Consider the following 13,346-nt stretch of genomic DNA (forward strand, 5'->3'; position numbering starts at 1 on the left):
CTGGTTTGAAGTGTTTTATTTGACACTGTTCTGCTTCAGGCAGCAAGTTTCATCACCCCAAGAAATTGCACACTACAGAACTCATTAAAACATGCTGGACAATAGTGTAGAGTTTAGGGCTGGAAATTTATTGTAGCTTAAAGGCTTCAAATTAACCTATCATATACAGATCTGTAAGTAATACCCATATTGGCTACATACAATTTATAACATGATTACACCATTGTTAGCTTTTAACATGATAGCCTTTCAGTCTAATACATTATCTACGATGACAATATATGAATAGACGTCGAGTCTCTTGCACAACATGAACACAAGACATCTATGTCAGACAAATATTTAAACATAGGATTTACTTTCTACCATGAAAAAAACTAGCACATTTAAAAAAAAACTTGACAAAAGAAAGAATCAAGTAAATCCATATTCCCCCAATGTTAGGAAAACTATAATTTAAAGTTTAAAAAAATGTAGACTATTCCACTTCCTAGATGTACATCATTAAGTTATGCTATTTGCAAAAGTCAAGGCACTCCCAAACCAGCTCATCTCAATCCAGTTTAAATTACATGTTTGTATTCAGGACAGATCCTGATCCAAAGAACAAAAGATGCAACAAAAAAAAAAGCAAACCTGGCTTTAGGTGATCATTGTGGCTACAGCACAGAATTACAAGCTGCATGGCAAAGGATTTATAGAAATCCAGATCGATAGAAATAAGTGTTCATGAAACCATTTAAAAAAAACATTACATAATTTCTGGACTCGAGCTAAATGCCCATCTTTAACCATCAACAGATCATTAATTTAGCAGCATGCAAATGTATTTCTTCAGCTCGTGGAATAAAACGCTCCTGGCCAATCACTAATTAAAATGTTGGCGTAAATATTTGCGAATAATCCACCCGCGCCAGTCCACCAGCTTAAAACCAGTGAGACCATTCCACTAAAGATGGAATGATGTTCATCACAGAACCTGACAGGCTCTTGGAAAGCTCCCTACAAAATGAAGTAGTTGTATTTCTGTCTCAGCCTTTGTAAAAGAGCTGCATTTTCACTTTAACCAGTGTAATGACTTGCTTCTTAGCCATTAAAGTCAGGAACATTGAGTCGTGGTTGTCTTCACGCAGAAGCTGATTTAGGGCCCACTGGTATGTGTGTGTGTGTGATGCTAGCCTTTCCACATTGCGTTAATGCCATAAATAATGCTCAAACAAATTTTCTACACCCAATAATGTACCTTGTTATACACTTCCAATTTCTAAAGATTACCCCAAGCAACTCAAGACTGGAAAGCTCACATCTAGCTTCTGCGAGACTGAGAATGCTTTGGGCATTCCAGGCACTCCCTAGATTAAAACTGGAGGGTTTAATCTTGTGGGACGTTTGCAGTTTTAAAGAATGTTATTTCCAATTCAAAGAAAGGTGAAGTCTGCAAGAATACAGAACAGCCATTTCTTTCATTTTCTTCCAGGACTTGCTTTTGCCCCCTTCACAGAAGCTAAATTCACTTCATCTGCTCTAACCATTTAGTACGTTCCTCAGTCACAGCCGACAAATCTTTCAAAAGCTGCAACAGCCATCACTGACCACAAACACTCCTACAAAATCCTACCCAATTCTCCTTCCGTCCATCCAGCCAAGACTGCTCTGTACATCTCACTAAAGCTGCGTTTTGAGTATCTTTCTGACATACATCCTTTGCACATCAGTTAACAAGTTCATTTAAAAAAACATGGAGGCAGAGCACTGTTTTAAAAATCACCAAACATTTGATTCACAAATATGAGCCAATTTCTTTGTACAATTTCACCTACAATATTACAAGGAGAAAGCAAAGTTTACTAAATGTAAACAAATAGCTTAAAACTACAGTACAATTCAATGTACAGAACTATTGGTAGTTACTTAGTGTATTGATCCAACAGGGATGGTTCTCAAAGAAAGCGCATTAAGTCCTTGGTTTTGTTGAATTCACCACATCCCATTAAATCCCCAATTTTAAAAAGACAGTATTACCTTTTGTTAGTAAACACAAGGCCCATTTTTAACATCCAATGCAGTTTCAAACTTTTACAGTCACCAATGGTCACCAATTAAAAAAATTGATTTAATTTCAAAAGGTGAAATAAATATCTGTGGAGTTCTATGCCAAAAGGCATTCAGATTTAAAGTCTACCTATGGCTGGATTAGCAGTTAGAATTATTGAAAGCAATTTTCCCCTTACATCAGCTTTAAGACAATTACAGCAGAAGTGTTTCATGTAGCATCAGTAAGGGTGACCATAACTAAACAGTCATATATAGCAGTATATTTTAATTACAGATAGCGTCAAAAGGACAACATTAAAAAAAGATAGTCTCTTTAAACGTCTGCTTTTAACTTGTTTGTCCAATCCTCATATTTCACTACCATGACATTAATTACATAATTTCAATATATTTACAAAATATTAAAAATCTTGTTATTCTTCTACATAAATTGACCTCTTCAATTTTTTTCCACATGCACTAGAAAAAAATTATGACCAGGTCAGAACCAAGCAACTTTAAACGCTACTCAATGCAATTTTTCTTCTTTCAACAAAAACTGAAAATAGCAAAGCTGCCTCTTAGAGCATAGAGTCCTGAAAATCATGTATATTGTCTAGCTAGAGTCATTCATCTGATGACAAGAAAAAAGTGCAAGATGGTTCCTTAGCTAAGATGGAGTGGGCAACGGAGTCTCCAAGAGCACAAAGCAACAGCGGGAAAATCAATAGGTGAGAGTTGAGTCGTCCCATTCGAGCTGCTGCTGCCTGTTTACGTTCTGCTGGTCTTCCTGTTCACCTTCCTCTTCACTGCTTTCAGATTCTGCACTGGTGATGTCATCTTCTTCATCACCTTCCTCGCTTTCTTCCTCCTCTTCCTCCTCCTCCTCCTCTTCACTACTATGCTGGTCCTCGTATGTCTAGTGGGACAACGCAATAGATTACTACTAGAAGCCAATTAGTGAGATGGTAGCTTCTCCAAGATTATGGCCCGCACATGCCACAATGTTTCCAGATGGGCAATGATTAGGAGTTCAAGAGATACTTTGAATGCAAGAACTATTTACCTCCATTGGGTTGACTGTAATTGTCAGGGCTGAATCATCCCAGTCCATCTCGTTCTCCTTCCCGTTCTCCTGATCCCCTATCGTTCGCTGGTGTGCAGCACGAATTCGGAAAACCCCAAGGATGATCATGAAGACCAGGAAACTGACACAGATCACAATGACAACTGTAGCTGCACTGGGCATAACTAAAAAACACAATTATATTTTCATTAAACCCAAGGAAACAATTTGCAGCCCAGGACATTGTTTAGAAGAGCTTTCATTAAAATCATTACATAAAGGACAGTAACAGTTTTCTCCTGCATCTGTTGTACCCAATTGCAATGACTTATAATCACCATTAATTACTGCTCTCCCCACCAACCCTCCCCCCCACCCCCTGAAAATTGAAGCATTCTTTCAGACCATTAACTATTGAAACATTTTGCACCAGGACTTAAGGAAGTCACTGAATGGGTCAGAGCCATGCAACACAGAAAAAGGCCCTTCGGCCTAACTGGCCCATGCCGACCAAGATGTCACATCTACATTAGTCCCACCTGCCTGTGTTTGGCCCATATCTCTCTAAACCTTTCCTATTCATGAACCTGTCCAAGTGTCTTTTAAATGTTATAGTACCTGCCTCAACTACCTCCTCTGGCACCCCATTCCATATGTAACCACCTTCAGATTCCTATTACATCTTTCCCCTCTCACCTTAAACCCATGCCTTCTGCTTCTCGATTCCCCTCCTCTGGGTAAAAGACTGCATTCACCCTACCTATTGCCCATATGATCTTGTACACCTCTAAGATCATCCCTCACCCACCTAGGTTTAAAGGAATAAAGTCTTAACCTCTCAACCTCTGCCGACAGCTCATGCCCTCAAGTCCTGGCAACATCCCCATAAATCTTTTCTACATTCTTTCCAGCTAAACAACATCATTCTCATAGCAGGGCGACCAAAACTAAACACAATACTTCAAATGCAGCCTCGCTAACATCTTGTACAACTGTAGCATAACATCCCAAATTTCATACTCAATACCCTTACAGATTAAGGTTAAGAAGGGTCTTGATCTGAAACTTTACTTCTCCATGTTCTCCAGGGATGCTGCCTGACCTGCTGAGTTATTCCACACTTGGTGTCCTTGTGTGTATTAACCAGCATCTGCAGTGCTTTGTTTCTACCACAAGCCTTCTTGACCACTATACCTGTAATGCCACTTTCAAAGAACTATGCACCTGCACCCCTAGATCGCTCTGCTTTACAATACTCCCCTGGATCCTGCCGTTCACTTTGAATGCCCTGCTCTGTTTTGACCTCCCAACCTTGAACTTATCTGCATTAAACTCCAGCATCCATTCCTCAGCCCACTTGCCCAAATAACCGATTAAGATCCTGCTGCAGTTTTTGATAACAATCTTTGTTATCTACGATACCACTCACTTTATTCTCACCAGCAAACTTATTAATCATGTCTCACCCAAATCATTGATATAAACCACAAACAGTTGTCCAGTACTGAACCTTGAGGCACATCACTAGTTAGAGGTCTCCAGTCCAAAAAACAACCGTTCATCATCATCCTCTGCTTCCTTCCATGAAGCCAACTCATTATCCAGGCAGCTAACACTCCCTGGAGCGCATGCGATCTAACCAGCCTACCATGCGGAAACATCTAATGCCTTGCTGGTACATATAGACTACATCTATGGCTTCGCCCTCACCAAGCTCTTTGGTTATTTAAAAAAAATGCAAATTCATACGACATTCTCCCACGAACAAAACCATGTTGACTATCCCTAATTGGCTCCCGTCTATCCAAATGCATATGCATCCTATCCCTCAGAACTGTCTCCAACAACTTGCCTACCACAGATATTAGACCCACACAGAAGTCTCAAATAGGGGCACAACATTCGTTCCCCTCCAGTCTTCCAGCATCTCACCTGTGCCTAACAGGAACATACTTAAGCATACTTAAGCATTCCACTTTGTTCTACCTATTGTACTTGAGTTTGCCAGGACAATATTTATGTATGGTATATCTGATCTGTTTGGATAGCATGCAAAACAAAGCTTTTCACTGAACCTCGGTACACGTGACAATAACAAAACCTAAACCCAACTCAAAAAAGCTGGTTGCTGGAAGATTGATCCATTATCAACGGCAGGATCTTTTGAGTCAATAGCTTCTTTATCTTTGAAGGTATTTTGAAAATTCAAGCTTTTCTGGGTACCTGTGGATGGATGTGGATTGGCAAGGTTGTGTCCAGATAAGTCAACTGAAGCGTGATGAACTGGGCGGACAAACTCTGGCTGTATCAATACATGGTTGGGATGCTCCACTCGATTAGCAGTATGAATAACATTGACCTGAAGATAATGTATAAAACTCAGTTAAAAATGACGCATGATTCATGGGAAATTAGAATTGAACAGAACAATCAAGCAGTTCCCACTGCAGTAAAATATAAATCTCTAAACGGAATAGATTACTTATGCATCTTAAATATTTTTGGATAAGGATCAGAATTTATAAATGGGGACACCAATGAGATCAATGTGTCACGGTAAAGGAAATTAATTTCTTTGCTCTGACGAATATGCAAACAATACACAAAAGTTCAAACATTGTCTCTTCATCATCCAATGATTTCAGTGTTGCAAGAATGTGCATATTTCTTTCAGCAGTCTCAATTTTTACATACCTCAACGCTGAACTCATTACTGGTATAGCGTCCATTCAATTCTGAGCAAACTAGTTTAAACTTCCTTTCAAACAATGACTCTTTGTTCCAGTTGCGATAACGGATCAAATGCAGCATCTCTTCATAATTTGCCATGGTATCGACACCTACACAAAATAAAAGATGGAAATTCCAAGCAATGTCTCGTATTAGGATTTTCTTTCCAAATCTCTTGCGAGCCAGAAGACTGAGTGATCCAGCTAATGTGAGCTTACTATGTTTATTTAATGAACTGCTGAAGGATACTAACTTTGCCGCATTTTATTTTATCTATCAGGAGGAGGACAGTGGTTCCAACACTGGTTGCACCATTATTGTTAGGACAAAGGAAGGAAGATGGTTAGGTTCGTTGGCTCTTCGTTGTTGTGGGTGATGTCTTGCAATCAAAATAGCATTCACACTCAGTAACAAGATAACAGAGGAAACTATCAAACTTGGCCTTAATATGCTGCTAAACATTCAAGAGTTGTGAACAAATTATAGATATATCAATTGCATGGTTTTTTTTGTTGTTGTACAAAGCTATCAAGTGCTTATACAAATGAAATTAAGTGCCTGTGGTTTAAAATAGATAAGATGGCCGTGATGCATATCTATAGTAAAATGACAAAAGGATTTAATTCTTCCTCTCACTTTCCCACCCTTCCTTTGTGTTTCAATTAAACCTTGTAGGTGACCATTCCAATGCTATTTTTGCAAGATCAGCCAATGGCAAGAGGTGAACATCTCTCAGTCGAGAATAGTTTTGGAAACACCTTATTTCACCCCACCCCCCCTTTCTAAAGGAGGAAAGATGCTTCAATATATTGATAACTCATGAAAAAATTGATTTACAAGAAGGTTAGCATTTGTAAAGTCATCCAAGGCAGAATGGATTTAGTGGAGTCTATTCACTAGCTTCTGAAGGATAAATTCAGCTCCACAAAATAGTGCTTTATCTGTAGTATCGATTTTAGCACAAAGAAATGGTAGGTAACTCAGAAATCAAACCCATAAAACAAAATGCAGAAATCTGATAATATACAAGAAGATATCAAATAGCCCCAAACCCTACCCAAAATCCCATCAGACTCTGGAGTTCTGGGGAGGGGGAGAAAACTGTTTAAAAACCTATTTACCACCAACCAATCAACATATCAAACTTGGAGGATGTTAAGTTCCCACATTTTAATCTCACCTGTGATAATCATGCCAGTTGAAGAGTTACTCATCTCCATACCCCTTTGCCGAAGTTGAGACTGATCAACATCAAAACCTTCTTGTTCCATGTTTAGTTCATCGCCAAGAACAGAAACCTCACACATATCAAGATTGTGCATTATTTCCTCAGATATCATGGATTCTTGGACTATAAACAAAGTAGCCAGTGAAGATAAAATCAGATCAATAGCAACAATTGGCCATCGATAATGGAACAAGTCCATTTCTCGAGATAGTTAGCAAGATAAATAAAGTCAAATTACATTGTACACCTGTACAAAACTGAATATCACAGTCGGAATATACCAGTTGATCTCTCTCAGCTTTGAGTGCCATTCATCTACTTACATAATATTTTCTTGTAATGACGGCACGTCAGCAAGCTTTAAAATTGAGTTTGTGGGTCATGTTTAAGCAACAATTTGGTTGCAAAGATCAGTGGTGCAATAGCAACTGGCCTCTTTTTAAGTACAAAACATTAAGCCTTGCTATTCAATCCCCCCACCCCTCCCGGTTGTGCAGTGTATAAGTGTTCCCTTCTTTTCCGATCATCTGAAACATGAATCATTTCCATTTCCATTTCCACAGATGCTGCCAAACCTGCTCAGTATTTCCAGATATCTAGTTTTTATTTTGGATTGCAAACATCTGCAGTTTTTTGCTTTCTCTCTTTCTTTGTTTCCAGCTTTAACAAAGGCTGTTAAAAGAATCGGGCCAAGTTTCTTTAACGAGAGATCTGGATATAAATCCACCAGTAAGTGAAATAAGAGCTACCTGAATAATATTCCTCTAACTAGTTGATCATTTCACACTAAATAGGTACGTCAAGGCAAGCTAAAAAGTAATTACTATTAGAAAATAATTTAGAATATGATACTTAACAAGCAATTTTACCTGTTGGCTCATCTTCATCCTCCCCTTCAGGATCCACCTCCCTTGTGACAGTACTAATAATCTTCAGCTCTGGAAACAGTGGAACACCCTCATCACTTTCAAATTCAGAGGCTGCACGTGCAAAGTGATCGATACCACTCAGGCTTATCTTTGGTTCATCAGGCTGAAGAACCATTATGTAGCCCTCTACGTCTGGGATGGTGATACAAGTCTCCTCATTGAAGCACCTGGAAGGGAATTTTTATGCAATGTTTTTCAAGTGTTAGCTAGCTTACAATATGTGCACCCTTTCCAGATGCCAACATTTCCTAGCATTCAGAGGGGAAAATGTAACTATGGATTACACTTAATCCACCCTTGCTTGTCGTTAATAGCTAAAATATCTTCCTCCATTCCACAGGGCATTATTCAAAACCACAACTGTGATCCCTCTAAAGTATGTGGAGAGGTTATCAAAGAAAACAAGCTCTCCAATTATGTTTTAACATGCATAGGTCAACGGCAAATAAATTATGACCAAATAAGGCAGGATCTTCATATTATCTAAAAGCAAGATAGCCGTAACTGCAATACATTATTCAACCTTCATATCCAATGGTTTGAAAACAGTACTGTGCCAACTAATGGGACAAAAGATCCAAATGCTAATGATTACAACTCCTCCTGCCTATATTTACAAATAAATCCCAACCTGAGGTTAAAACATAACACACATCATCACATCCTTAAATAACTCAATGGTCATACTCGAGCATGATGTGCATGGCCAGCAAAAACCATGTCATGTTTGAGATGCCTCATGACTGTCATAAGCAGCCTTGGTGCCCTTAGGTAACCAGCATCCTAAACATTACTGGCAGGAACAGGATGAAGTTGATCTTGATCTGCATCAAAATCCATTTTATCCTGGTACCACATTTAAGAGCTAATGTGTTTTGGAGTGATGGTGTGCTTGGATAGAGGCAGGGTGTGTTAGTGTTGGAAGACAAGATATCTGCGAGATAGTGGCCCACAGAATGCCACAGCTCAGACAGCTCACTTGGCTACAAGATGCATCCCTGTTGACAATTTACTTGCATGTGACAGTATATAAACCACAAGGTCACTCCTAAACTCTTTATCGAGATACAGAGCTTGGGTTCATCTGGCCTCTTCTCAAGATAGCCTATTACCCTTGGGATTTGTTTTGCCACTGCTCTATACATGTTAAAATTTGTGTATGGCCCTAGCACACAAGCACTTGAATGGAAATTTTCAACTACTTAGCCTTGGAGATGCATTTTCTTCAGAAACATGCTCCCATGTATTAAGGCTGGGCAATTTTTTGCCACATTAAAAATGGTAAAACATGGGTAATGTGCAAAAACAAGACCATATTAATATGAAAGGTTGAAAATAGTTTTGCAGGTTTATGGAAGCAAATTAAATGCAATTCTTGCAAATTATGTACTTGCAAGAGCAACACTTCAGACAGTAGTAGTTGTACTAACCAAGCTCTATATTAGAAAACATCAAAACCGTGCAAAATATCTTAGATGCTATCATGCTACCATTGATAGTTTTAGAGAAGCATGCATATTTGATGAATCCAAACTTACTTCAGATTATAATCAAATGTATGACAGGCTCCCTAGACTATTGAAAACAAAGTTATAAATGTCTGCATGAACCAATTTCAAATTTCCACCCTTACTTCACAGATGTGGTGATTTTCAATTGTCTGATTCCAGGCGTTGGGAACTGCCTGGAGTTGAGGTACGACACATGTTGTATACTCTTATCAAATTTTTCAATATCGTTTCCTTCCAAGATGAGCGCTGACTGGGTGGGATTGAAATGAACCTTAAAAAAAAGAAACATATTTTCAATCCTGTTTACAAGTTTTCTAAATTAGGAACTAGAGATTTTGCAGTTCGTTTGAGATTTGCTTGACAACTCTGATTCAGTAGCGTGAAATGGCTCTATTGTATTTTGGGGTACAGGGTTCTACAAAGACCTATTCAGCACCTACATGCAGGGAAATATGGGCAGTCACTTCACCAGCTGTGTCCTCTGCTCATGAATACTCCATTTATAATGCCAGTGGAGACTAATGGCTCTATTTTATCAGCATCATGGAGAATATTCAATGGCACACATCTATAAAAGGTGCCACAGCTGGGGAAAGTACAATTTTTGTGGGTTCTGACCACTGTTACCAATGACAATATTCTCCAAACAGGATGGTATAGAAAACATGCCAGGAACTCTGAACCACCATCACTGAAATCCTCGCCTGTCATTGCTGCTCCTTCAGTGGATCATATGTAATAACTGCTAAAAATATTGAAAATAATTAATCACAAATAAGTCTCCACAAGTTGGGGAGCATATTATGAGGTACATGCAACAAATCGCAGATGTATTTGTGTGACACGGTTTATTCCCTCAGTTAATTGGTTCAAAATAACCGTTAAAGGTTGAAACTTGTTTACAGAACTTGGAAACCATATATGCAACCACCCAAGTTTGAGAGCTCATTGCAGCTTAGGGATCCTTAAGGACGACAGGGTTACTATTAGAAACCGACTAAATAGAACGGCGCAGCTCACTAGCAATATTGCTTTTTCCATTGCTCATCCCAGTCACAGTCCTGGGAAGAATCCCAACTCCAAGAGATACATCAACCTTTCTAGATCCTAATTATAGGTAATGATACTGTACACCTTCCTGGCTCAAGTCCAGTACAGTTTATTGTCACATGCACAAGTACTTTGAGGTGCAGGTACAATGAATATTTTCCATGTAGTAGCATCACAGGAGATATTCTCAACACAGAACAAAATAATACAAAATAGTGAAAAGACTGCGAAACAAATCATGAGCGAAGAAACAGTTAGAAACATATCCATGGCAATGCAAGAGGTGGTCTGTAATGTTCTGTTGCTGGGTAAGATTGAGGTTGGGCTGGTTGGTTTGGTTCATTAGCTGTCCTGAAACATGTGGTGTGGGATTTCAGTCTTCTGTACCTCCTGTCCAAATGTAGCAGTGAGAAGAGGACATGGCCCTGATGGTGGAAATACCTGATGATGGATGTTGTCTTATTAAAGCAGCACGTTATATTGATTATTTTGATGATTTTGATGGCAGGGAGGACCTTGCCCGTGGACAGACTACGCTGAGATTACCACACACACCTCAGCCTCTTGCATTCCCATGTGCTGGAATTGCCTTACTAGGCCATCATGCAACTAGTCAGGATTCTTTGTATTGCAGAAACAAGGAACTGCAGATGCTGGTCAGGCAGCATTTCAGGCTGAAGGGTCCTGACCCGAAATATTACCTAAATACTTTCTCCAAAGATGCATGCCTGACCTGCTGAGTTACTCCAGCACCGTTTCTTTTTTTCTACATTGCATTTGAAGTTAAAATATTCAGTGATATGTGAATCTCATTTATCTTCGAGGAATGTCGAGGCATTGATATGCCTTGTTCATAACTACATTTGTGTTGGGCCCTGGGAAGGACATGTTAACATAAGCACACGTTAATGCACAGGAATTTACAATTCCTAACACTCTCCACCCACAGGAGCATGGTCTCCTAATTTCCTCTTTCTGAAGTCAATGATTAGTTCCTGGTTTTGTTGATGTTCAACCAGGTATCATCTCCCTCTTGTGCACTGACACATCACTGCCCGTGAATTGTGCAACAAGAGTGGTGTCATCAGTGAATTTATAGATGGCATTGGTGCTGCGTTAACTACACAGTCAGGGAATAAAGGTAGTAGAGCAGGGGTCTAAGTATGATGGCACATTAGAGCTGATGGTCAGCGAAGAGATGCTTTTATTAATCCGCACTGATTGAGGTCTACCAAGGAAGTCAAGGATCCAGGAACACGTCTTGGAGCCTGGTGATAAGTATAGAGGGGTGATTGTGTTGAATATTGAGCTGTAGTCGATGAACAGCAGCCGAACATATTTGTTTCTGTTAACCAGATGATCCAGAGTAGAGAGGAAAGCAAGTGAAATAGCATCTTCTGACCGGTTGTACCAATTGGCAAATTGAAGTTGATCCAGGTCATTTGAGGCAGTTGATTTGCGCCCTAACCAACATCTTGAAACACTGCATTACAGCAGATGCAAGTGCTATCGGTCAATAGTAATTGAGGCAGGTCACCATGATCTTACTGAGCACTTACAATAACTATCCTCCAGAAGCAGGTGGATATTTCTGACTCAAGGAGCAAGAGGTTGAAAATGTCATTGAATACTGCATCCAGATGAGCCACATAGGTCTTCAGCACTGAGCCAAGTACAGTCTGGGCTGGTGCTTTGCGTGGATTCACCCTCTTGCAGGAAGCTCTGACTTCAGTTGTGGCAGATTCATTTGGGTTGCTGATAAATCCTTGAACTTGGCCCAGTCCACCAATTCAAACAGACCTGCAACCGCTCTGCCTCCCCAGACTGGCACTTTGTAGTCCCTTTTGCCAGTGCTATGCTCTTCAGTCTCTACCAAATATGTGGGAAGCAGCATCACAGGCAGGCGGTCAGATTTTCCGAAGTGCAAGCAAGGGATGGAGGAGTAGGTGTTCCTGATGGTGGTATTGCAGTCCAATGTGTTGGGTACTTTGGTGTCGAAGGTGATTTGTTGATGGTAGCTAAGGAGATTATTCAAGCTGGCCTTGCTATTCTCGTCAACAACAAATGGTGTAACCCTGGTCACATCATGGTTAAGGAACGTGTGTGTAGCCCGGACATTGAACTGATGGCCGTGGGTCTACATCCATACAATATGCCCAGGGAATTCTTTCTGAGGTCTAACTAGCAGATCAGATAAGGGCAAACCAGTTGCAATGTATTTGGAAGACCTTTGATATAGTGTCTAAACAAGACATTATTATTAAAAAATCAGAACCCTGGTATGGTTGGAGGATTAGGAAACAAAAAACAGTAGGGAGGCTGTACCTAATGGAGTCTCACAGGGATCAGGGTGTGGACTCCAGATATTTACAATCCCATCAATGATTTATTTGGGGGAACATATGTCCTATTTCCAAGTTAGCTGTTGATGCAAAGTCATGAGTAGGATATAAGGAGGGTACAGTGGGCTTTTGGGTTTACAAAGCATGAATGGGCGAGAATATCGATAAATTATCTGAATAAACTAGGTCATCCATGACGGTAGAAGATAAAAGTAGAGTTTTATTTAACGTTGTACGTTGTACGTCGAAGAGCCCTGGGAATCCTTGCACACGAATCATGGAAAATTAATATGCAGATGTTGCAGGCAATTAAAAAGTCAAACAGTATGTAGGCGTTTATTAAAAGAGGATGCATGCACAGTCTGGGAAAGATCAGCCCATACTAAGATGATTGACTGGATGTCTTGGCCCTACATCAACTGACAGCCTATACATACTATCTGGTATAGCGCCACC

General features: G+C 39.8%; 1 protein-coding gene across 4 annotated transcripts in view; it reads right to left on the bottom strand.

Annotated features, from left to right (window-relative positions):
• Positions 1–13,346, bottom strand: part of clstn1 (calsyntenin 1) — a 73,950-nt gene continuing 60,604 nt past the window's right edge. For all 4 annotated transcript variants that reach the window (XM_078425439.1, XM_078425440.1, XM_078425438.1 and 1 more), the window contains 7 exons: positions 9,621–9,769; positions 7,928–8,154; positions 7,011–7,181; positions 5,795–5,940; positions 5,324–5,459; positions 3,101–3,285; positions 1–2,953 (listed from right to left, as the gene is read on the bottom strand). In XM_078425439.1, the coding sequence (XP_078281565.1) occupies positions 2,759–2,953; positions 3,101–3,285; positions 5,324–5,459; positions 5,795–5,940; positions 7,011–7,181; positions 7,928–8,154; positions 9,621–9,769 (1,209 nt within the window). In that variant the 3' untranslated portion in view covers positions 1–2,758. The remainder of the gene's footprint in view (positions 2,954–3,100; positions 3,286–5,323; positions 5,460–5,794; positions 5,941–7,010; positions 7,182–7,927; positions 8,155–9,620; positions 9,770–13,346) is intronic.

This window comes from Rhinoraja longicauda, chromosome 30 (genome assembly GCF_053455715.1).
Source record: "Rhinoraja longicauda isolate Sanriku21f chromosome 30, sRhiLon1.1, whole genome shotgun sequence".
NCBI lineage: Eukaryota > Metazoa > Chordata > Chondrichthyes > Rajiformes > Arhynchobatidae > Rhinoraja > Rhinoraja longicauda.